A 22,937-nucleotide genomic window follows, 5' to 3' on the forward strand; every position below is an offset into this window, starting at 1 on the left:
TGAAAATAAATTTCATCCCAGTACCCATCACGTGGAAATTTGTGTGCCCTTCCAAGGATATGACCATGACTGACTTCTCTCCAAACCGGTCAAGCTGGATGATGTTTCAGGCAACATAATATTCACTATGGCATCTCTAGACTGTTTACTATAGATCACATGTTCAGTGTGAACCTGCTCTCATGAAGAAGACTGGTTCTGATGTTGTCTGGCTAATGCCAGTCAAGCTGCACAGTGAGCTGATCTTATTGCTGCTGGAGTGGTGCTACTAATCTAAGCTCCCAGCGCTTAGTCTCATACTTACCAGTCGCCAGCTTCATCTGTTCCCGGCACTGTTCCGGTCGATCTCCAGCAGTTGGTGACCTGCCGGATCGCTCCAGTGTTTGCTGGGTGATCCGGAAGTCGTAAGTTTATGAGGGCCAGAACGAGACTTACATTGAGAGCTTGTGACCATTACCTCTGACTTCCGGTCAGACATTACGATCACAAGATGGCTCCTTTCCTGAGTCGGGAACAGCTGAAGACGGCAGCTGGTGACCGTAATACTAGGGTCAGGGAATTTAGGGTATTGCAGCACTGGAGTGGTGCTACTAAAGAAAAAAAGCACAAAACACCGGAGTAGTGCTTTAAGCGTCGCATAGTTTTACATGAGAAACGACTTTTCCTACAAAATTAACTGATTGTGTAAAGAGCTGATGTGACTGATGCCAGGGGATGTAGCCTGTTACCTTACCTTTTTTTTAGCAATGTACTGTATATGTTATAATTGCTGTCTATTTTCAGTGGATGTGTAAAAACTGAAAGCTAATAAAGACATCCTGAGCTCAGCGCTGATAATTTCTTACAATAGTATCCAGCCTAAGAAATTCTCTTTGAGTTAAACACCTTCAGCACAAATCTCCTGTCCTGATTGTTTTCTACAGTCAGCGTAGGTAAAATGTATCCGTGTGGAGTGCAGGATGGGTAATGCACGGAGGAGTGCCAAGAATAGAACTGTTATATGCACTTCACAGCTGTGACCGGGGTTAGTTCTGCAGGGATATTTTATCTAGATCTCGAAAATGGAAAGGAATCGAAACACTGGAAAGTTACAGCGTTAAGAGATACATAAATATAGAAAATCGTTTCAAACCAAACTTGACAAGTTCCGTTGATATTTGCAGATTTTTGTGATTTTTTTATTTTTCATTGCTTTAATGTTCAGTACAAGCGTTGCAATTTCTCAATATGTAAATATGGTTTCAGGTGAGAGTTCAGAATGGACTGCCTGGTGTGTACACTATTTTTGATCATTATACGGGCTTGTATCCTGCATATTTTTTAGTGGTTTTCACCTTTGCAGACTGTAGACCAGGGGTGGGCAATTAATTTTCCAAAGGGGCCACATGAGAAACCATGGCTGTTGTTTAGGGCCGAATCAATAAGCTTAACCCCTTAAGGACCCTGGGATATTCCGTTTTTGCATTTTCTTTTTTTGCTCCCCTTGTTCCCAGAGCCATAGCGTTTTTATTTTTTGGTCAATATGGCCGTGTGAGGGCTTATTTTTTGCGGGACGAGTTGTACTTTTCAACGCTATTACTAGTTTTACCATATCATGTACGGGAAAACGGGAAAAAAATTCCAAGTGCGGTGAAATTGCAAAAAAAGTGCAATACCACAGATGTTTTTTTTTTTTTTTTTACCACGTCCACTGAATGCTAAAACTGACCTGCCATTATTATTCTCCAGGTCATTACGAGTTCGTAGACACCAAACATGTATAGGTTCTTTAAGTGGTGAAAAAAAATTCCAAAGTTTACTAAAAAATGGCGCCATTTTCCAAGACCCGTAGCTTCTCCATTTTTCGGGATCTGGGGCTGGCTGAGGGCTTATTTTTTGTGCACCGAGCTGAAGTTTTTATTGATACCATTTTGGGGTAGATCCGATGTTTTGATCGCCCTTAATTGCATTTTATTGCAATGTTGCGGCGACCAAAAAAACGTAATTCTGGCGTTTAGAAGTTTTTTCTCGTTACGCAGTTTACCGATCGGATTAATTCTTTTTTTATATTGATAGATCGGGCAATTCTGAACGCGGCGATACCAAATATGTGTATGTGGTTTTTTTTTTTATTATTTTATTTTGAATCGGGCGAAAGGGGGGTGATTTAAACTTTTATATTTTTTTTAATATTTTTAAAAACCTTTTTTTTTTCACTTTTTGCTTGCTTCTACAGTCTCCATAGGAGACTAGAAGCAGCACTTGTCTGATCGCCTCTGCTACATAGAGATGATCAGCAGATCACCTCTATGCAGCAGAAATGGTCCTGTGCTATGAGCGCCGACCACTAGGTGGCTCTCATAGCCGCCAGCTCATGACAACCACTGGAGTCTGCTGCAGACCCAGGGTTGTCATGCCAACCTATTGGTGACCCACGATCATGTGACTGGGTCGCCGATGGGCGGGGTAAGTGACGCGCATCCAGTTTGCGCAAGTTAAATGCCGCTGTCAGAGATTGACAGCGGCATTTAACATGTTAACAGCCGCAGGTGGATCGCGATTCCACCCGCGGCTGTTGGGGCACATGTCAGCTGTAATAATCAGCTGACATGTGCCCGGTTCAGTGCGGGCTCAGCGCCAGAGCCCTCACTGAACCGGGGGTTACAGCCTTGTGCGTACAATTACGACACAGGCTGTAAAGGGGTTTTAAATTTATTTCTGCAAAATCTTAACACAATATTTTTTTATTTTATATTAATAATTGTATTGCTCAATATTCAACAGAATTAAAGTAGTTGTCCAGTACTTTTTTTAAATTGCCCCAATGTATTTAGGATGTGCCCTTAAGTGTTTTTGTAATTACCTTTAGTTGTATGTATTGCCTGTGAGCGGCGCTATCACTGGCCACTCACAGGCATCACTTGACCCCCTTCTGCAGCCGGCTTTTTCTTCCGCTGATGTCACGTTAAGTGAGGCGTGACACGCTCCCCGCAGTGGATGCTGGGTTGTGGGCGGAGTTACCCTGCGTGTCACACCCAGCATCCACTGTGCGCTTTCCCAATAAATGAGGAGAGGGAGAGAGCGCGGTGGATGCTGGGTGTGACGTGCAGGGTAACCCCGCCCACAGCCCATCACTCACCAGGGAGCGTGTCACTGGGTCACGCCCGGCTGCATCCGGAACTTGACATCAGCGGATGTCAGAGCCGGCTGCAGCCCGGGGTCACGTGAGGCCAGCTGTAGCGCCGATCACAGGCAATACATCCAACTAAAGGTACTTACAAAAACACTTATGAGCACATGCTAAATACATTGGGGCAATTGAAAAAAGTACTGGACAACTCCTTTAAGTATGTTGACATCCCCCATATACCATATGATCCCACACAAAGCCCCCTGTATACTGTATGATCCCACACACAGTCCTCCTATATACAGCATGAGCCCCTACACAGCCCCTATATACACTGAGCCCCCCATAGCCTCTATATACACTCTGAGCTCCCACACAGCCCCCTATATAAACTATGAGCCCCCCACATGGCCTCCCTGTATACAGTATGAGCCCCTACACAGCCCCCTATATACACTGAGCCCCCCTCATCGCCTCCCTTTTATACAGTATGAGCTCCCACACAGCCCCCTATATAAACTGAGCCCCCCACATGGCCTCCTTATATACAGTATAAGCCCCCACATTTCCTCCCTATATACAGTGAGTCTCTGCATATACAGTATGAGCCCACACACAGCCACCCCTATATACAGTGTGAGTCCCCACATAGCTCCCCTATATACAGATACACATCCCACATACATTCATATATAAGCCAAAAAAATAAAAGGCACATACTTGCCTTGCTCCCTTTCCACCGGTGCTTTGCTCTGTTCTTTGCTGTGTGCACTGACATTGTGCACAGCAGATGCGATATAGTGACGTCATCGCGTCTGCTGTCTGTCACACGCTCAATGATGGAAGACTGAGCCAACGGCTGCCTCCTGCACCATTGTATTCACCAATATCTACATCATCGGGATTATCACCAGTGTTATCTGCTGTACAACAGATCCAGCATTGAGCTTTCTTTTCAGAATGCCGCCTCCTATTTTGCATTATTCTAATTTATTGATCTTTTTTTAGGTGTTGATTGTGATATTGATGTGCCCAAAACTATTCAGATGGTAAGATCCCAGAGATCAGGAATGGTTCAAACAGAAGCACAATACAGGTTTATATACATGGCCGTACAGCATTATATAGAAACTTTGCAACGCAGAATTGAAGAAGAGCAGGTAAGATATGTCATTGTACGCATGTTCTTATAGTTTATAGCTAATGCATATGTATTTCACTATACTTGTGAGAATCCGACAAGGATGGGGATTTGGCGATATGACTATGATCTACCGATGATCCTTTGGCAGAAGGCTCTACAATAGGAGTCTCACAGCGGCATACTTTCCTCTCTATTGGTGAATCAAGCAAGTTTGTAAGATGTAGTCGGGGGAGAGTTGTCAATTGAACAAGCATTCAGCCAACGGCTATTGATATTTAAAGTAGCTATATCGCTTTTAGCCATTTTATTAGCTGAATCAGCATTTTTATCATGCAAGTTGCTACATGACAAAGTGTGGTCACTATTTTCCAGTGCATTTGTCATTTAAATGGCTCCTAAAAGTCTGTTTCCCCTTTTCAAATTAGGGTTTTAAGTGCTAATGGTCAATTAAACAATAGATAGCCCTCATTGATTCTTTTTTTCAAAAAAAGAATAAAAAAAATGCTTACTGATGAAATATTAAAATGACAATAACCCCACACATGGCCTTGTACTCCAAAGTATTTGAGGTCTAGGCATTATCAGCTACAGTAATTTCCTTAAAGAATAAACCATTGTTTCAACTTTTATTTTATAAATCAATACTGCAAGTGAAAATAAGAAATGTTGTAATATTTCTGATCAGAGAAATCTGCTCCTTTCTCCTCCAGAAATCTTTCAAATTTCTTAATTCAGGGGTAAAGTCTGTATTCAGTGAAGACAGATTATTACATTATGGAGATTGACAGCTGCTACTGATAAGATTCTATGTAAAGGGAGGAGAATGAGGGTTGATCTAAAGGCAGAGCTCACCCCTCCTTCCCTTTTACATAGGAGATGGTGGTTTATTTTCCTTTTTTAATGTAAAAGGGAAGGAGGAGGAGGGAGCTCTACCTCTAGATTGTAATTCTGTATTCTTCACTGAATACATATTTTACAGAATTTTGAGAATGATCAGTCCTGGCGGTGAAAGAAGCAGATTCCTCTGATCACAAAACAAAAAAACATTGTAAGGCTATGTGCCCACGATGCAGAAATGCTCCGGATTTTTTCCTGAGCGTTTCTGCATCTCCCTGGCAGAAAAAACGCATGCGGATTGTACATGCGGATTGTACATGCGGATTGTACATGCGTTTTCCTGCCAGGGACATGCGAAAATGGAGCGTTATTCACTGACATTTCCGCATGCAGATTGACAAGCCCTTTCCAAGCGATTAGCATCACTTGGAAAGTGCTTGTGACAACTAGGCCACACTATATAAATCCATGCAAACGGATATAAATATTTTTTATTGTATTCTTTTTTTTTACAGATTTTTTAATGGTACCTGGGTGTGGAGGAGACACATGCGGATTATCATTGGGGAACATTGCTGCCCTTCTACCATGCGTTTTTAATGCAGCTGCAAAAACACTGCAGAAACGCATTAAAAACGCATCGTGGGCACACAGCCTAATGTATCTTAAGTGTATTAGTGATTTATGAAGTCAAAAAAACAACTGCTACTCTTTGTCAGCTGCTGGCCAAACGATGCTTCAGCTGATCTGTGGTAGCCATATTGGCAGGCTCTTCCATACACAGGAGCACTCGTTCGGCCAAACAATTCTTTGTTCTTTGACAAAGCCACAGCTAGACCTCTCTGCCAATAACTTGTCTCTGGGAGAACAAAGCCTTCAGCAGTCCGAAATGCCCAATTGACGTCTCTCCCAACAATCAGTTGGCCGGCACCCCCATACACATAGTGTTGGTCGAACACGTCAATATCGGCAAGTGAGGGTGACATTAATCAAATGTGCTTGAGGGCTTTACATGCAAGTCATTCAGCAAAGCAATGTAACATTGTTCTTAATTGGTAAAGGGGTTTTCTGTATGAGCTGTGGTTGTCGAACACCCACCTTTTGAGTATTGTTTATCCACCACGGTGTCCTACGTACAGGTGTGGCTTTGCTTGGTACTGTAGTTCAGCCCCATCCACTTGAATTGGCTAAGTTACAATACTAGGATCTGCTAGATTCAAGATCTGTCTAAATGGCATTATCCCTCCACTAGGAAAGCTTGTTTCTCATTTCCCAATTCTCGTACAGGTTAAACAGGCCACAAATCACCCGATGGATGAGCAAAATGCTTGTTCGTCCTTTTGCTAAATTGATCATTCTCGGCTGCGCTAATCATTGTGTAAACAGGACTAGTTGCAGCCTATATGCACTGAATGATCTATTACTGATCGTTCTGGGCACATCTGAAGCTCAGTCGGTCTGACTAAACAGGCTATTAAACAGCCACCAACTGGCAAACATGTTATTGATCAGCTGTTGTTTAATGCTGTGCATTGACTGGTAAAGCTGCGCCTTTACTGAACAGCCATCATCTATAAGAGATGTAAGTAATTATGACATAGGAATCCCAAGATACTTTCAGTCAGGGCATCACCCTGATATATTTGGTGCTAGACACCTGTGGAGCTTGGTCTGACTACCATACACATATCCAAATGTCTACTGCAGGTCAATGACAACACAAGGAAAGAGAAAATGGAGTGTAAATAAAGACTTTATCCCAACACCATGCAATGTTTTTACTTGCCACTACATTTCTCAAAACCAAACCTCTCTGTGCACTGTTGCCCTCTTATTTTGGACATTTGTAACCTCGAGGAATCACTTGACCAACTGAATGGCATTTTTAGCATTGCATTGTCATTGACCTGGACCTAAGCAATACACAATGCCCCGTTCTTTATGGCACTGCATTTGTGATTCCTTAGGATTGGTTATAATTGTTGTTTATGGGACAACCCCTTTTACCTCATTCTCCAAGAAGTACTCTAGACTCCTCTTCAGTCACCCAGGGCTTTACCTCCGGGAAAAACCAACTCCATCTGTAATCTAATGTAGAGACCTGACGCGCTGGCTCCAATCCTACAAATACAAAGGCTGTGGATATGGTTATGTCTGACAACAATGAAGATTTGCAGAGTGAATTTACTGGTTTATCATTCAGCGTAAACAGTTGAATACAGAAATATTGTCAGTGTTTGGATGTGTGTCATACTGAATATTTAGATTTCATGACAATAAATAAATATATATATTTATCTCTTTTTTTTGTTTTGTTTAGAAAAGTAAGAGAAAAGGACACGAGTACACAAATATAAAATACTCCCTCTCTGAGCAGACAGCGGGAGATCAAAGTCCACTACCACCTTGTACCCCTACACCATTACCAACGCCTACACTTCCAGAGTAAGTTGAAGTGTAACTTTCTAGTGACTGTTTACAAAAACTTTGTTTTGTATGTTTACATGAAGAATTATACTGATCACAATTATATCATTGTATACTGCATTTTTTTTAAAGTTTTAACATGTACTAGAAGCAGGGCCGGCTCCAGGTTTTTGTGGGCCCCGGGCGAAAGAATCTCAGTGGGCCCCTTTAACACATACCACGATTCATGATGCACAGATACTGAAGAGAAATATATATATATATATATATATATATATATATATATATATATATATCCCCCATAAAATGCTCCATACAGAATACTGGCCCCATATAACACTCCATACAGAATACTGGCCCCCATATAACGCTCCATACAGGATACTGGCCCCCATATAATGCTTCATGCAGGATACTGGCCCCCATATAATGCTCCATGCAGGATACTGGCCCCCATATAACGCTCCATGCAGGATACTGGCCCCCATATAACGCTCTATACAGAATACTGGCCCCCATATAACGCTCCAAGCAGGCTGGCCCCCCCCCCCATATAGGATGTCACCCTCCCTTATAATGCCCCATGCAGGATGACACCCCCCCCCCTTCCTTATAATGCCCCATGATGGATGGTGACCCCCCCCCTTATAATGCCCCTTGCAGGATGTCACACACCCCCCCTCCCTTATAATGCCCCATGCAGGATGTCACCCCCCCTTATAATGCCCCATGCAGGATGTCACACACCCCCACCTCACCCCCCTCCCTTACACTTCCACAGGCCTCCATACAATAAAAAAAAAAATCAAATACTCACCTCACGTCTCACCTGCTGCCGCTGCTCCGGACTCCAGCGTCGCCGGACTCATCCCGCTCTGCGCTGTGACTGCTCAGGAGAGAGCACGGTGTAAAGACGTCACCGCGCCCTCTGACTTGAGATGTCACAGTGCAGCAGCCGCGGAGCATGCAGGAGCTGCTGCGGAGGCACGGGGAGGGGTAAGTATTGTGCCGGGTGCCGGGGCCCTGAGAAAGCAGGGGGGAGCGGGCACTAACACCGCTCTCCTCCGCTCATGGGTCCCATAGCGTGCGGTGTGCCCGACGGTGAGGGGCCCCCCGCCTGCTCAGGGCCCCGACATTTGCCCGGGTGCGCCGGGTGCTGACGCCGGCCCTGACTAGAAGCCTTGGCAATTTGCTAGTTGTGCTTTTGTTTCCCATTAGCTCCTTCCTTACCCTTCCCCTCTCCATAGCCTTTTCTAGGCAGCTGGTGTCATTTTGATTACTCCTTGCACACAGAACTAAGCACAGATTTGATCAGTTTTTGAGCGTGAATGATTAGTGACAAGATTGCAGGCTACTGCATGTTCCCCACACCAATTAACAGCAGAATCCAGCCCTGGCATGTAATCTTGATATGCATAGATGGGCTATATTAATGGAAAATTTAATTTATGTCCCTGTATAGTTCAACAAAATAAGTAGTATGACTCTGGTGGGCACAAGGAACACACAACATGACAAGTGAAGTCCAAAATGGTAGCCTGGTTTAGAAAACCAAAATTGGGGACTTCCAAATTAATAGATGAGCGTCTCCTGTTCAGGACTCTCATCTGATAGACAGAGCAGGGAGGATCCACCATATCTTTTAAAGGGAATATGTCAGTATAATTATCCTTCCTAAGCTGTCTACATCACCATGCAAGTCATAGGAAATTGAATAAAATTATACCTTGACATCTGCGATTGCAGAGAAATCCACGTTTTTCATTAAAATGCTTCGTCTTATATATCACAGAGCCAGTGTGGAGGGAAGGGGCAGTACTGAAGACTGTCAGTCATTACATGTCTCACACTGGTAATGCCCCCTTTCATTTAAAATAAGCTCTGGAGGCAGATTGTCAGGGGGATCAGCGTCTGACCCATAGATTTTAACAGCTCATTAACATACTACAAAAAATGTAGATTTCTCTGGAATAAATTATCAGATTGCAGATATCAAGGTATCATTTTATTCAGCTTCCTATGACCTACATGCTCATATAGACCACTTAGAAGGGTTGATCCTATTGACATCCCCTTTTAATTACATAGACTGCTCATGGATTTCAGTGAGGACTTGACAATTCTCTTCTTTGGTTATTTTTCTTAAACTTTATGAAATGATGCTCAGTCATTTAGCTACTTGCCTGGGTTTGTTCTTTGAGATTATTTGAAATTTCTTCCACTAGTTTTGATACATTTTCAAAAAAGGGTTTTATAAAAGGAATGAAAAACCAGCCACTTTGTTCCTGATTACTTGTATGGAAAGGCCACGTGTCTTTTGCACTGCGTTTGATAGATCACCTCATTGCATTCACCTGTGAAGTTCTCTTCTATATTTCTTTTTGGTGGCTAAATGGTAATTGTAGCTGAGAAAACTGCAAAGTCCAGAAACTTTAATGAACTCTGGAAAAGAGAGTGAATCCTATAGGACATTGTGGGAATACAGACATTTCAAGTTTTTTTTTCTTGCTTTGAAATCTCCCTGTAGGAGAAAGTAAAGCTGACCCTATTGTATTGTTAGAAAATAACTTGCTTGTTATGTGCACTAATTATATAGCTCTCTGTTGTAATTGTTAAAGGAGCTTCTAATTTTAAATCTATCTTTTATTTTCTATTGCTGTTGGTTTCATGGACGACTTTTTCCCCTTTGCTGTAGTTCTGGTTTTGGAAAGCAGCAAGGAATAAGATGCTATGGTATCACTGTTGTGCTCTTGAAGAATGCGAAATGAGGCTGGAAAGCCTTTCAGATGATGATTAGCATGAGCTCCATACTGTGAAAATAGGCCAATTGTGCTTGCCAGATACAGGAGAAAAAGAAGTTTATGTATTCTATTTCAGCTGGGAAACAATAGGAGAAGAGAGAACGTGATTGTTCTCTTGTGTGCTGTGCATGTGTGCCTATTAGTAGACCCATAGTAAGCAGACTGGAATAAAGCCTGAGAACACAGAGTTTATTTAAAAAAAAAGAAATAAATAATACAGTAAACTGCTGTACAGGTAGGGCAGGACTTGTCACTTGCCATAAATATGTAATTTTTTCTTTTTGTAATTCTCCTGGATTTGGCATTCTTTTATCTCTCCATTCCTGTGATATTGTCCACTCTACCCTGTATGTAAAGCTAATGTTGTTAGCCAAATGGGCGTGGCCCTCAAATAAGACTCCAATAGAGAAGTTGATGACCATGCCCACTTGTCTTAAAAAAGACGTTATATGGGTCAAAGAGGGGCATATCTCAGCACTTGAAAGGTGCAGAAACAAATATAAACTCAGTGCGAGGTACAGAAAGATTAAAAAAAGACCTAGATTCAAGTGATCAGCAGAACTGACACCAGATAAAAAAAACAATCGTATAGTAAGGGGTAGAATCCATTTAATGAAGTTTAAAGAGGATCTCACTTTCATATCTCATTCCCTTCTCAGGCATTGGGGTTGGCCCATGAGAGATTGCTTGCCTATTTCTGTATCTCGAATGGAGGTGTGGGGAACTGTAGGATGCAAGCTTAACACCTCCCCATATAACCCATCCCCATGAGTGTGTGTGTGTGTGGGGGGGGCATTCTGATTGGGAAACACAGGGGGACTGCCTTTTTTGTGATTTAGTAGGGGACTTAGATCAATGCAGGTCCACCTGCTAACGTAGTTATCACTTACATGGAATCGGTCACCAGGTTTTTGCTATTTAATTTGAGAGTAGAATAATATAGGCCAAGTGAGCCTGATTCCAACGATGTATCACTTAGTTTACTGGGTGCATCAGTTGTGACACAGTGTTCTTAGACGCAGCATGAACCAGAGCTGAGAAAGCTAACCCCACTCACGCTTTCCATGTACATTGTCTATTGACAGTGAGCTGCTGATCAGAGAAGGAGGTGGAGTCAGAGCAATGCTCTCAGGAGCACCAGTCTGGCAGTGATATTCCTCAGGCGATAAAACCTCCATTGTAAGCAAACAGCACACAGCCAAAAAAGAAAGTGAAACATCCTTGAAATCTGTGGTTCAGCCCATATCTCCTGCTGTCCAGCAGTTTACATAGCAAAAGCCTGCTGACAGATACCCTTTAAGTGAATTTCTGATGATGCATGTGAGTGTCTCTCCTCTGTCTCATGCACCAGGGGTTCCTCCCTAAATTATGTCAAATGCCAAAATGTCTTTAGGACAACTCCTTCTTAGCTACTAAAGTGTGCCTCGTAAAATACGAAAAAAATGTTTTCACCTCCCAACTGGCCCTGCTCCTGTGATGTTGGCGCCATATCTGTTAGTGGTCATGTGATCTTGTGTTATACGACTGCCGCATCAGACCTCTACTTTGATGGAATACTGAAAGGCTGCAGCCGATCATCGGCAACTGATTGTCTGCAGCGGTCACATGATATAATTATGACAAGTGACTGCTGGGGGAGAGAGCGTCTATATCTCAGAAGCGACATCGGTCTGGGAGATGAGTTTGTTATTCTTTTTATTTTATGTGGGGCACTTGGGTTATCCAGTAGTGGACAACCCTTAAGAGTCCTAAGTCTTAATTTTCGCAGCAGAATCTATAACTATTCACATTACAAAAGAGTTTATCAAGTCTGTGTGAAGAAATCTACACCGCAGGCTTAGTATAAGATGCTGTTCTGCCCTATTTAGGTGGCTCCCCTGACCATTAGGATTAAACAGTGGCTTAATTTGCCTTGAAATGAAGGGATGCTCATGTGTTTTCATCTCTGCAACCTTCAGAATTAAAAAACAGCCTCATCTATAGGCTTGAAACTTCTCATCTAGATGTTTAAGCATTCCGATTTTTTTTTCTTTGTCATCTGCATGGACTATCTATATAATCAGTAAAATCATGCATGATGATAATTACTAGAATAACTTTGGGCAGTTTTCAGAAATGACAGATCTGCAGCAGGCATAGAGATCTGTACTGGTATATGAGTAGGGCTGAAATGATGTCTGGCAGCTTAATCTGGTAATTATGAACATGATTTCAGATTGATTTTCAGACCCCGGAGGTCTGTTGTAGCCATAATATTTGTAACTTCCAGCTTCCCTGGGCCAATATTTTACAGATGCATTGTTTTCCTGCAGTTACTGTATTTTGCTGTTTGTTGACTATGTAGATCTCTATTTCTCCTGTTACAGCATGCGAGAAGATTCTAGCCGTGTCTATGAAAACGTGAGCCTTATGCAACAGCAAAAAAGCTTCAGATGAAGTGAAACGCTGCATCTCCACTGCAGACTGGTAATGGAGGGGGTCACTTTTTTTTTATATATACAGATATATTAAAATTTGCCCAATTATTGTAGTCTTCATTTCAGACTGTATTACATTTCACTTACATTCTTATTAAAATTTGTTAGTAGTGGTAAATTTTCCAGAATCATAATTTTCACAGTGTGACGACCATGTAGAGGGATGCACTGTCAGTGAAAGGCTGGCAGCACTTAAAGGAATAATGTGGGTACATGGTACTCACAGACAATCAGGGTGCTCAGATAGGGTAACAACCTATGGTCCAATGTAAAAAGAACTTGTCACTCCAAATATAAATGAATTAAAAAAGGTTTTGATTGTAGCAATCCAAAATAATGCATACATGACATTTTGGTCTTATAACACAGACATTCATTAGACATATGGATTGCATATGAATGCAAAGAAATGAAGCAAAGAGTACATGCTGAGGGAGAAAGGACAAAAGGGAGAAGGGACCTCTTTTACAGGCAGACTTTGGGCTAGACACTCCATCTAGCAGATCCAGGAGAACCCTGGCCTTGTCTAGATTGTAGACTATGATAGGGATACTTAACTCCTTGAGATTGTTCCTTATTTGGCCAAACTGTTATGAAAGTTTTTCTTTACCATCCTTTCAAAAATTGTGTCTTAAGGGTCCTTTACAATGCTAGATAAATGTAAACAAGCGTTGTTAAAAATGCTTGTGTCACAATTATCTTGCCGTGTAAACAGGCTGCTGATCTCCCAGTGAACGAGCAAAAGACTCGTTCGTCAGGTGAAATGATCCTTTATGCAGCATATAAGATCATCATTCTCGGCGGTGCATCGATCGTCTTGTGTAAACAGGACACGTACTGCTGAGAACCATGGCAGCCTGTGTGCACTGAGTTATATAGTATAGATATTGTTTACTTTAGTCTGCCTGTGTAAACAGGCATTCAAACAATTGCCGATTTGGTAAAAATTTACCAGTCAGCGTTTGTACTGTGCCGTCTGTTGGTGTGAACAGACCCTTAGGGCTCATTCAGACATGTTTTTCTACGTATGAGAAAAGTGGTCCGATTTATTCTGATCAGAGTTTAATCAGAGAGTGGTATGAGTGTCATTCGATTTTCTCGTACGTAGAGAAATTAAAAGAAAAAGAAAAGTTTCTCCACCTTCTCTATTTTGACAGTCCATGAAAATCCCAACAGCACTCGGATGTTATCTTCATGCACTTCGATTTTTTTTCCAGAGGCTCATTGACTTGCATTGCCAATTTTGATCCAACCCTCAGATCTAAATCGGATATTTTCCGTGGACCACTCAGTCCGAGAAAAATATCATCGGCCATGTGAATGGCCCCATAGATTATCATGTGTACAACAGCTATCCGTGAAAACCACAAATGGCACTCGTACGTGAATATCAGACCTCTGAATGAGCCCTTACTATTCCAGGGATTTCACACCTTTTTGAGCTTCATTTTGTTCCCATGAATAGCTACTTAATGCGAATTGAACATTTGGAGTTAACTCTATTACCTTCAATCCTTAATTTGCACTGAAACAATGAAGTAATGGGCCTCACAGGACCATGAAACAGATTTTTTTTTTTTGTCCAATTACTCTTATGTAAAAAAATAAATAAAAATAAATGGCTGTCATCTCTAATCTGTTAATAGAGTTATTCTTGGTAAACTCCTTGAATTAAATTAAAGCTGTACATCTACACTTCAGTCACATCTTGATTGATGGGTTTGTTTAAAATTCATTGTTTTGGGATCATAGAAACTGAAATATTATAATATAAAAAAATAATTTTCTGTATATTTTATACAGAATCTAATATTTTAGATGTGCTTGATAAGTAATATATTCTATTTGTTTGCGCATTTATTTTTTTGTGTTTTGCATTCCATAATTTTTCAACACTAAACAGAGGGTACAAGTTGAGTTAAAAATAAATTGCATATTTAGTTTTGACCCTTTTTAATCTCATTTTCCAGATCTTCCAATGTTCTATTTGTGCCCAATCAATCGGCTTTACGATATCGAAATGCAGAAAAGTATTTGTATCTGTTGTGCTTGTGGGGTTAATTTACTTTCTTTATTCCTTACAGAATCTAATTTTGAGAAAAGGCAAAGAATGTGAAGAAGGATGGGGACAAATATGATCTGGCTTTGCCCACTTAAAGAATTGATGTGAAATTCCTGCACAGCTAAATTTACAAAATATTCAAGAACTTTTGGAAAACCTTAGTCCTTTCTGTATCGCAAATGTTAAGAACTGGTTCACTCTTCACAATGAAGCATCTTTATCTCTACCACTTTATCCTGTACAGCTTATTGGAAGGGTCATGAAACTGATCCATTCTTTCTTCCCTTAGAGCGTCCCCAGTGTTCAGAGTGTCTAATGGCACATTTGGTGCACCTTATACATTGGCAACCTGTACTAATGAGGAGAATGCCTACATTAGCATGGGAACAGTTTCTCTCCACTGTCTGGACTGTGTCCATGGCCATTGCCCATTTACACTTTTTGACTCCATAACTTTGTAGCCCTTCATGTGGATCCTTAGCTTAACGTGGACATGCTTTAAATGTGAATATCTACACTCTTAGCAATCACACAAGATAATGGTGCTTTCCTTTTCTGTCTTGACTTAAGAAAGACTTTCTTAGATCAAGGAGCCCGATAGGAGTATTGTATGGGCAAAATGTTTCTGATTGGTGCCAACTGTAACGTAGGCATTAGGATGTAACTGATGCCAATGTATCCCGATGACATGTCTCCATCACAGCGCGGGTATGCCAGGTGTAGAGATACAATGAAAGCATTGACATGCACTCTACAGATGGTCGAAACCTGTTTTGCATTCTGAGACTGGCAAGGCAGTCATGCCCATCTATCTCACATCTGATTGACTAACCAGTGGGGAAGAAGGCCTTGTGTCGCCCATTACTTAAATCCTGGTTTCCTGTAAAATGCCTCATTGCGCAGTGTTTTCAGTAGCAATGGCCGCTTCTCATACTTTCCCATGGCAGATCCTTCATTAACCATTTCCTTAAAGTGCCTTTACCGTCACAGTCTACCTTCAGTCAGAAAGCATTTAAGCGAGGCCTAGTCTCGTCCCTCCATACTGTGGCTCAACATAATGGATATTGCACTTTTTCAAATAATTTTTCTTTCTACGGGTGCTTCATTGTGTTCCAACTTTTCTTTATTTTAAGGTGTTTGCTAAAGATGCCTGCATTCACTTTTTTTTTTAGAAAATGTCATATACATAGGCCCTTTTCATCACATCATGGTATGTCCCATTGGTCATAATGTAAAAACCTTGTTATTTAACCAATTCACAGAACACTCTCTCTTTTTCAGCCATTGCTGCTTTTGTTGCCATTTTGCCTTTTTTGCTTTGCTTTTTGGACTGATGATGCTTGCAGGCAGCCTATGGGGCATGAGCCCAGTATCCTACATGTCTTGCTCAAGTTCACGTTCTGTAACTGGTTCGCCAATGCCAAGCAAACGGTCTTACTTGGACTCCCAAAATATCAACCATCTGTTGGGCTCGATGTCGCTAGCTTAGTCCAATAACTGTGCAAATGGTTGATTAATTCTTCATCTGCAGACTATACTAATGTCCTTTGTATTGTATACACTTATGCAATCTCATTCCTGATGTAGCAGTGCAGATTACATGTATATTCACACAATTTAAGCCATAACTATTTTACTGAATGTTGGAAAGGCCTTTGTTACTTTTCATTTAAGAGGATTTAACCATTTCATGATGCAGGAACTTTTTTATCTGCTTGTTAGTAAAATGCCTACTTTATAAGGTGCACAGTACAGGTGGTGTCACTAGTTTCTATTAAATTGATGGATGCTTTCCTTTAAGCTGTCTTTTTATGCTTATTTTGGGAAGAAAATGAGTATACATTAGTTATCAGAACGGTGAGCCCCCCATAGGGGAAAGCATTGCCACATCTAATAAGTAGTGGGCATATTTTGTAGCTTTTTGTCATAATACAGTTACTACAAATGCCCACAACGGCATATTTGACAAACTCTGTATTACCACTGGGCGTAATGGGATGGGGACTATTAATTGACTTATTTAGCCAAAATCATATGTGATCCCAAAATGCCAAACCATTTTTCTAGCTAGAACTGCTAATAAACAAGCATAGAAAAGCACTATATTTTTAATATTATTTGAAGCATCATACTACAGCAGAGTAGTAGATCGGCTTTCTCACGTTTTACGGAGGTTTTTGCAATGTTAAGTTGTCCGACTTCCCGGACCACTAGTAGGTTGCTTTTAAATCGTGTTTTGCCAAAAATGAATTCCATTGCTTTTCATGCACTGGGATGATTTGTCAAAGGAAGGTATGCTCGCTGTGAATAACTATTGTAGAAAATGAAGAGTGGGTGATCTATGCGTTAACCTTTTAATGACATCACACAGCCTCTTGAAGTCCAGTAGAAATAGAAGACTAGTTGGCTTGTCTAAGTGGATATGGGGGCGGGGGGACAAGTTGGCTTTTAGGGTACCAAGTAGTGATGAGCACTAGTGCTCGTTACTCGAGTTTGCCCTAGGGTGCTCAGCTCTGCACCGAGCATCACGGCTGCTTGAGTGAGATGTTCACGTCCCAGCGGCCGCATGTTTTGCGGCTGTTAGACAGTCACAAAACATGTGGGGATTGCCTGACAAACATGGGCAATCTCCGCATGTTTTGTGGTTGTCTAACAGCCGCGAAACATGCGGCCGTGGGGACTCAAACCTGTCACTCAAGCACCTTCTATACTCCATGCATACCCAAGCACCCTAGGCAAACTCGAGTAACGAGCACGTGTGCTTATTACTAGTACCAAGTTGTCTAGTACACTTTTAGCGTATATTTATAATTTTACTGCAGCTATTTTTTTTTTTTCATTTTTGGTACTGCATTTGTTTTGTTTTTTATTTTTATGACCAAAACCTCAAAATAAGATGGTGAAAAGTATAAAAGTGTGTATGACTTTTTACTATTATGTCATATATAGGTATCAATATTTTATGCTAGCAACTTGCTATATTTTGTACTAAAAGAAAAAAAAGATTGTTTTGAAGGTAACAGTACCAATGGAGTCTGTTCTGCGTCTTGAGCATTCTGGTAAATGGCGGTTCTACATATACATGAATGACCGGGGCTAGTGGAGAGTTCTACACACAATGTATTACCTTATGGTGAATGTATTCTTTGTCACATGTGGCTTTCAGTGAACAGCACATGCCAAAAACTGAAGGGCAGGATCACCTTGTATCATCATCTTGTACTTGACATATACAGAAGTTGAGAAGCTTTATACAGAGATTATGCTACTTACCCGGTACTGATGATGGTTCTCGTCTGTATTGTAGTCTACAGCTTTATGCTGGTTACTACTAGAATTATTTGACAGTGTCAGTGACCACATACTGAGCATCTTTGCTGAGGTCCCATAGTGTCATCCACTGTCTTAGATGTGTTGTTGGATTTCTTTTCTTTCTTCTTTTATATCAAGTGACTGTATACGGCCTAATGTAATGACTATACTCTTAGAAATGTATACCACCAGAGCAAACTCTGTGTAGGTGTTTTCCTAGAAATGGATGCAATGAGATGTGAGTAAATATTTGCCTTTCTAATCCTAAATTGGTATCTAGTTGCCTCTATTCTTCATAATCTAAAGTACACTTGGTGATATTTTTTTTTTTTTGCTTTTTTTCCTATCATTTTTCTGTTGTCCAATATATGGACTATAACTTGAAATAAACCAGTAGACGCCTGTAGTACAGTATGTCATGCATTGATTTTAAAGGTGACAGTTCTCTTTTCTATAAAGGGTTTCACGAGTTGGTAGATTAATGGCACATAGTAAGCTGATTTCCAGACAGTATTATGTATCTATTTCACTTACATTAATGAAAAGTACTTTCAAGTTTTAGCATCAGCTAGCTGTGTCTTTAAATTCTTTCAGAAAATGAGACCTTGTTATTTGCAGGATTTCTGAAAATGAAAGCTTGGTAGACCTTGTACTTCTAAATCTCTTCTGCTTAAGCTTTTGTGCCTTTGGGCTGTTATATAACCATCCGTGGAACTCCAGTAGTCATCTATAAAATGCCTTAAAGGGAAACTGTCATCATGATTTACTATGTTAAAATAAAGGTATGGTCATAGTGGCGCTTTTATACTGATTTAATAGATACCTGTAGGTAAGAAATCTGCATCCTGGTTCTTGTTTAATTCACTTTAGAAGTTTTGGTGCAATATCCGCTTCGCGCATCGGGGCAGGACTGTGGGTAGGGTTTTTGGCTCAGCGCGGGCCCTCTGCGAGTTTCCTATTGTACGAGTTTCCTATTTTAAAGTTTGGGATAGCGTCGCCCTTGTCGCCCCTTGCCACTGGTGGTACTTGCGCACATATATCTCCCAGTGATTTTCAGAAAAATAGTGCCAGGTGCGGCACATGCACAGATTCAGACCTTGGCTCAATGACGAGTCGAGATCTCAATCTGCGCATGCGCCTACACGACATCATTTTGTTGAAGATATTCGGATGTCAGTCTGCGCATGCGCCACCCCCTGGCGCCATTGTGCTGAAGACCACTGGGAGATTAATGTGCGCAAGCTCCACCAGCAGCAAGGATGGCCCTAGCTCTAACTTTAAAATAGGAGGCTCGTACAAACGCAGAGGGGCCGCTGCTGAGCCGAAAACCCTGCCCACAGTCCCGCCCCTATGCATGAACAGGATATTGCACCAAAACTTCTAATGCAAATTAAACAAGAACCAGGATGTGGATTTCTTCCCTACAGGTATCTAATAAATCAGTATAAAAGTGCCATGATGACCATACCTTTATTTTAACATACTAAATCGTGATGACAGGTTCCCTTTAAAGGGGATTTCCAGGAATAGTATAAAAAATTAAAGAATGAAAATGTACCGTAATTATAGATAAACTCCAAAACTGGAATTTGTTACTGTAATACATTTAACACAGCTGCCATCTTGTTACAATGACAGAATCCTTTCCTAGAATGTTAATAGGCCCGGTTCTTGTGCGCATGTGCAGTAGGAAGTTCTACTGCTGTGACCTGGAGATATCCAGTCTCATGTACTATCAAGCTGCTGCTCAGAGACATAGAAAAGACTGCTTATTCTGCTGTCTACCGTACATCAGCACCCCTAGTATTTCCCGTATTGGATTAGGGTATTGACTGGGGGTGCATCTTCATAAACATGAAGGGAGGAGAGGAGCTCAGTACTGCACATCCTCACAGGCGTTGTTGTATTAATATTTTAGGACATATTTTTTGTCATTTTAAAAAGATGGTAACCATTTTAAGGCACTACAGTGATTACCTAGACAATTTGCTACTTAAGGGTATTTAGAAGTTTATTTATAATATTTTATTTCCTTTTATATTTTTTTGGATTCACATAGAGCCCCTTTAAGAAGCGGGCTCTATGTGAATACAAAATTCATTAAATAGACTGTTCTAGTCAGGGTTTGTCCAGCATCTGTGTTATAATGTGATGGCAGTGACTTAAACAGTGATATCACAGAATAGAAAATGATATATTTATATCAGTCACTGACTGCATTGACTAATACCATGCCCCCACAAAATGCGGTATAGATAGTATGTTTTTTACTACATTTGTATGGCTGCTACCTCCATGACATATTCCTTCAGGTGACTAGTGATTGCTTCCTCTGTTTTTTTTTTTTCTTTACACAGACACCAGTTGTTTGGTCCAGATAGTCACGTGGCTTTGAAATTCCCCCCAGAGGATCAAAGATTAATGGTTTACTTTTCATGAATGGTGTCCAGTGTGGCAGATGAGAATTAGGCTTCTCATAATGAGACCTGTGGGAAGTTGTCATCAACTTATAGTCCAAGATATTTCACCATTGATGGGCAACCCAAGAAATGACCCTCACTGGGAGGTTAGCTTTTTTTTTATAAGAAAGTAGCCTAGTGTATTAGTAGGATGGCATACAGTAAAAGTACTTACCATTCTTGAAAGACGTTAACCTCAAAAAACATTCAGGTCTGTTCACATTCCCTTGTTGTCATGACCAACCACAGTACACTTAATTTTTGCTATTACTTATATACCTGAGTCTCTAATTTCACAGTTCTTTGGGCTAGTGAAAGCTGTCAGGAATGGCATTTATTGACTTGGATTGTCAAGTCTATTTCTATCAAATCACAAAGATAATTACAGCTGAAAGTGTTATCCTTAAGGCAATATAATCAGCCATCACCTTAAGTAGTATTACAGACAGAATATTTGTTTTACAGCAATGTAGTCACAAATCGGTTCCATGATTGAAGCTTCAGATCTATGGGAATACCTATATACTGGGTTGGTCTTGAATTCCAAGACGAGCAGCATATGTGTGGTCATCTACAACTCGCTGTTGGAGCTTCCAGTTTACCGTGGATCCTGGATTTCTTGTGTTTTTTTTCTGTTGTAGTATAATAGGAGCATGGTTTGTAGGTGATCACTCATACCATATCTAGCACAGGAATCCATTTAGAAAATGAGATAGAAATGAACTTTGACTCTTAAATTGAGAGTGGCAAAAGAAAATGCCCCTTTACTAAAAAACATTTTTAATCTGAACATGGTACAGGGTAATTGCTGTCTCAGTTGGCCAAGATGCCCTACAAGATAATAGCTTGTCAGGCAGAATCTGGGAAGAAAATGTTTTATTGTACAGAAATTACTTCTGAATTAAAATCTGTCACATTTTTGTTCATATTATGCTGTGGGCAGTTTTGGAGGTATGGCTGGGTTGAACAGTTTTAGGTTTTCCCATGATATGATACATTTTAAGTGACCTGCATTGCACATCTATAAATATCATTTACATTCATGTGCGGATTGTGTTCAACACTTTGGAAAGTTAAAGGGAACCTGTTACATTGACTAACACTCTTGACCTGCCAATATAGGGTTAATCTGCAGGTTAATAGCAGGAAAAAGTTAAAAAGGTTCCTGGCTGCTGTACTTAAACTGCGGCCCCCGTTTAGCAAATGAAATTTATTCCTCCCGGGAGCCGCTGGCTTTCAGTCATACAGGTGTGTCGGCCCGACTTTGGTCACCGTTCACTACACAGTGAGTTGCGACTGTAAGCACACCCTAGCACTATGAGTGACAGCCGGCCCTGCACTACATCTATTCACGGCGAGCTGTCAGTCAGTGCTGCTTGACTGTAGCAGTGCCGCCATGCCTCTATGACTGAAAACCGGCAGCTAATTTAAAGTTAATTTTCTCCTGCGTGAAACACTTTCAGTACAGTGGCCGGGCACCTTAATTAACACTAGTAATCTGCAGGTTAATGCCACATATGCAGGTTGATTGCGTTATCCAATGTGACAAGTTCCTCAGATTAACCTGCAGGTTAACCCCTTATCTGCAGGTTAATTGCATTATCTAATGTGACTGGTTCCCTTTTAAAGCAAAAAGTACACTTTTCTTTACATTTGTGGAATGACTCTCATTTGCTCCTCCTCCTCCGATGACCTCAAGCTGTCGTACTATGTGTAATTGCTAAGGTTACCTTTTCATGGTTAGATAATGCATATAGTAGAGCAATTTATGCTCACGCAACACTTTGCTACAGGTGCTGAAAAAAATTGAATATGTATTGAGTATTTACGTGTTGAGATGATTGGAAGAAAAAAGTTGAATTATGCACATTCGAAAGCTGTGGAAATTGCAAAAGCAGCTCGCTAACAAATGGGACGAGAGAAGTGGTAAGAAGCTGGAGAAAAAAAAACATGGTGGGGACATTAGGCTGGTATTTTACAGGCACAAAATATGGTTTTTAAAACTTGGAAATTGAGACTGAAAACACCTGTTAAGATTCCTTAGATCCTAATGAACAATTTTCATGTTGCGATACTCAAAACTTGATTTGAATGGGAAAACTGATTAATTTGAGCTTCTGATTCTTCATATATAACTTTCAAAAGATCACATTGATAATGTCTATGATCTTGGACCATAAATGTTTTAAAGAACGCTTGAGCTCTTTATAGCCGATTCTTACTAGATCAGGCTAATCTCATATTGTCCTCTCAAGTGTTTCTGACAGCATTATTTTTTACTGAATGTTGCCTTAAAACTTAAATTTTGT

The 22,937-nt window shown here is 40.8% G+C and overlaps 2 protein-coding genes across 2 annotated transcripts in view; one reads left to right on the top strand and one right to left on the bottom strand.

Moving 5' to 3' along the window:
• Nucleotides 1–18,991, top strand: part of PTPN11 (protein tyrosine phosphatase non-receptor type 11) — a 90,521-nt gene extending 71,530 nt beyond the window's left edge. The window contains exons 13-16 of the mRNA XM_073676356.1: nt 4,118–4,269; nt 7,411–7,535; nt 12,685–12,784; nt 14,880–18,991. Of these exons, the coding sequence (XP_073532457.1) occupies nt 4,118–4,269; nt 7,411–7,535; nt 12,685–12,754 (347 nt within the window). The 3' untranslated portion in view covers nt 12,755–12,784; nt 14,880–18,991. The remainder of the gene's footprint in view (nt 1–4,117; nt 4,270–7,410; nt 7,536–12,684; nt 12,785–14,879) is intronic.
• Nucleotides 1–22,937, bottom strand: part of RPL6 (ribosomal protein L6) — a 566,325-nt gene that overhangs the window by 77,704 nt on the left and 465,684 nt on the right. The window lies entirely within an intron of this gene.

This window comes from Phyllobates terribilis, unplaced genomic scaffold (genome assembly GCF_046119375.1).
Source record: "Phyllobates terribilis strain yellow unplaced genomic scaffold, ASM4611937v1 Scaffold_1__5_contigs__length_1240528914, whole genome shotgun sequence".
Classification (NCBI taxonomy): domain Eukaryota; kingdom Metazoa; phylum Chordata; class Amphibia; order Anura; family Dendrobatidae; genus Phyllobates; species Phyllobates terribilis.